The sequence below is a fragment of the Colobus angolensis genome, unplaced genomic scaffold (assembly GCF_000951035.1).
Source record: "Colobus angolensis palliatus isolate OR3802 unplaced genomic scaffold, Cang.pa_1.0 Scaffold303, whole genome shotgun sequence".
In the NCBI taxonomy this organism is placed as follows: Eukaryota; Metazoa; Chordata; class Mammalia; order Primates; family Cercopithecidae; genus Colobus; species Colobus angolensis.
The window spans coordinates 1,235,886-1,238,231 of NW_012116300.1; the positions used below are offsets into that span (position 1 = coordinate 1,235,886).

The window sequence follows — 2,346 nt, forward strand, 5'->3', positions numbered from 1 at the left end:
GGGGGGGTGGGCAGGGAATATCCCTCCTGGGGGTGTTTGCATTTTAAAAGGGCACCTAATTAGCACAAATTAATGAGCAGAGCATCCAGGGCAGACTCTCCATTTCCCATTGCTCCTGACCCCACGTCTGCAGGGCACCCGTTTGCCTGCCCTGCACCTCCTTCACCTCCTCCTCCTGCCCATCCACAGCTGTCCCCTCGCCGCCTGCTGCCTTATCGTCCAGCACCCCCCAGGGGTGTCTCTGCCCACCAATGCTGTTGGGGAGGGTACCCCCCAGACTGTGAGGCAGACAGGAAGGAAGAGGATGCCGTAAAAACCCTCGGGGTGCTTGAGCACTCCATGGCCACTTCCTGTCCCCACAGCCCCTTGACTCCAGGGGACTGGTTATCTTTTCCAGGCAGAGCGAAGACATGGTCCACAGCAGCTGGCATGGGTCCCGGAAGGCACTGGGGGTTAAGGGGAAGCTGAGGGCTGAGATGTGGGGAGGTGGCTGTTCTAACCCCCCCCCGGCCCAGCTACAGGCAAATCTGCCCCCACAGAATCAGATGCGCGGAGTGCAGGGGTGGTGAGAGGACTCAAGGCCAGGCAGTTCCAGGCTTTGCTACCCCTGGGGCTGTACACTGTGGTCCTGACTGAAATCTCCAAGCTGGGGTAGAGGCTCCAGTGTTTGGTTAAAGGCCCAGCAAGAGGTCCTTTGTGTCCTGGGTATGGGAGGCAATGGATCCCAGAAAATATGTCCCCATCCTTGGTTCCCCTGAACGACCCCATACCTTACTTCTCTTCCTGGCCCCTTACCTTATCCGCCCCAAAGCCCCCCTTACACAGTCCAACAGGGGGTCCTGGGTCTCGCCTGCAGAGCCTGCTGCATGCCTGGGAGAGGGGTCAGCTCCTGGGACTCTGGAATCTTGAAAAGGCTGATCTCTGGTGGCCAATGCAGACCACTGTACCTTCTCTACCCCCCTGAGGCCAGGGAGAAGCCTGTGGGGCTCAGGCCTCAGCCTCAGGACCAAAGTGAGACTTGAGGAAGGAGACCTGCCCATTCCGGAGCAGACTGTGAGAGCCTGGGCAGCTCAAATGCAGAGACAGTTCCTGGGCCTCTTCTGCTCCAAGCTGTTCCGGGAGAAAAGGCCATCCCCACAGTGTCAGGGCTGGAGGCTGGACCCTCCCCAGAAACTTCCAGACAAGGATGGATGGGGAGTGTGGAGAGACAGAACCCTTGCCAGGATGAGAAGGGGACATCTAGCCTGCGGATCCCTTCACTGGCACCTCCTCACCGGCTCCCCATGTGGCAAGGAGCATCCACCCTTGCAGATAAGCTCTGGCCCATGGGCCTGGGCCTGAGCATATGGCAGAGCCAGCCCTGGGGGGAAACTGCAGGCCCTTGGGCTCCCCTGTGAGGTCCCTCTGTGGATTGTCCTTCTGGAGTCCTCCGGAGCTGGGGAGGGTCAGTGGAGAGGGGCCGCGTGGTTGGGGAGGGTAGGCCAGACTGCAGCTGGCATGGCTGATCACCCTCTCCTCACTTCCAGGGTCTCCGGTGGCCAAGGCAGCAACAGGTAAGCATCCAAGACCCTGGGGTGGGAGGGACAGGAGCCGGCTGGACTGAGCCAGGGACACTCACACCCAGAGGGAATTCGGCCAGAGGGAATTCGGAATGCACAGGGCACTGGAGAATTCCAGAGGAGGGGAAAGCGGGGGCTGCGTGGAACTGGAGCCCAGAAAGGAGAGGAGGAGGAAGGCCCACATGGGAGTGGGATGGCCAGCACAGAGCACTGAGGCGTGGCGCAGGGCAGGGGCGGCGGGGTGTGAAGATCACCCTGAAAAGTGACTGGCTCCTCTGGGTGGCTCCCTTGCAGAGGGCATGGCACCCGTTCCATCTTTCCAGGCACCCTGGGGCAAGACCCTTTCCTGGGTTGTCTCAGTGTCTCCGTGGCTCCCAAGAGGCAGCTGTTAGGTTGCCCTTCCCCGAAAGGAGAGCCAGACTCGGGGGGCAACTGGGGAGGGTCTGCCTGTATCCCAGGCTGTCCGGAAGCTCAGGCCTCCGACTTCCCCAAGGTCTTCGGGCAGGTCAGGGGCAGGAGGGCCGAGGACTGGAGTGTGAGGCTGAGGGCTGGGCCTCGGCCATGGAACCAGCCCCAGTGAGCGCCCCCACCCACTCCCCATGCTCCCCCAGCCTGTGGGCACACCAGGATGCTGAACCGAATGGTGGGCGGGCAGGACGCACAGGAGGGCGAGTGGCCCTGGCAAGTCAGCATCCAGCGCAACGGAAGCCACTTCTGCGGGGGCAGCCTCATCGCGGAGCGGTGGGTCCTGACGGCCGCGCACTGCTTCCCCAAGTGAGTCCGCCCG

The 2,346-nt window shown here is 62.1% G+C and overlaps 1 protein-coding gene across 1 annotated transcript in view; it reads left to right on the plus strand.

Annotated features, from left to right (window-relative positions):
• The window catches only part of PRSS27 (protease, serine 27), an 8,792-nt gene that overhangs the window by 2,272 nt on the left and 4,174 nt on the right, over positions 1-2,346 (plus strand). The window contains exons 2-3 of the mRNA XM_011950252.1: positions 1,527-1,553; positions 2,171-2,333. Coding sequence (XP_011805642.1) covers positions 1,527-1,553; positions 2,171-2,333 — 190 coding nt within the window. The remainder of the gene's footprint in view (positions 1-1,526; positions 1,554-2,170; positions 2,334-2,346) is intronic.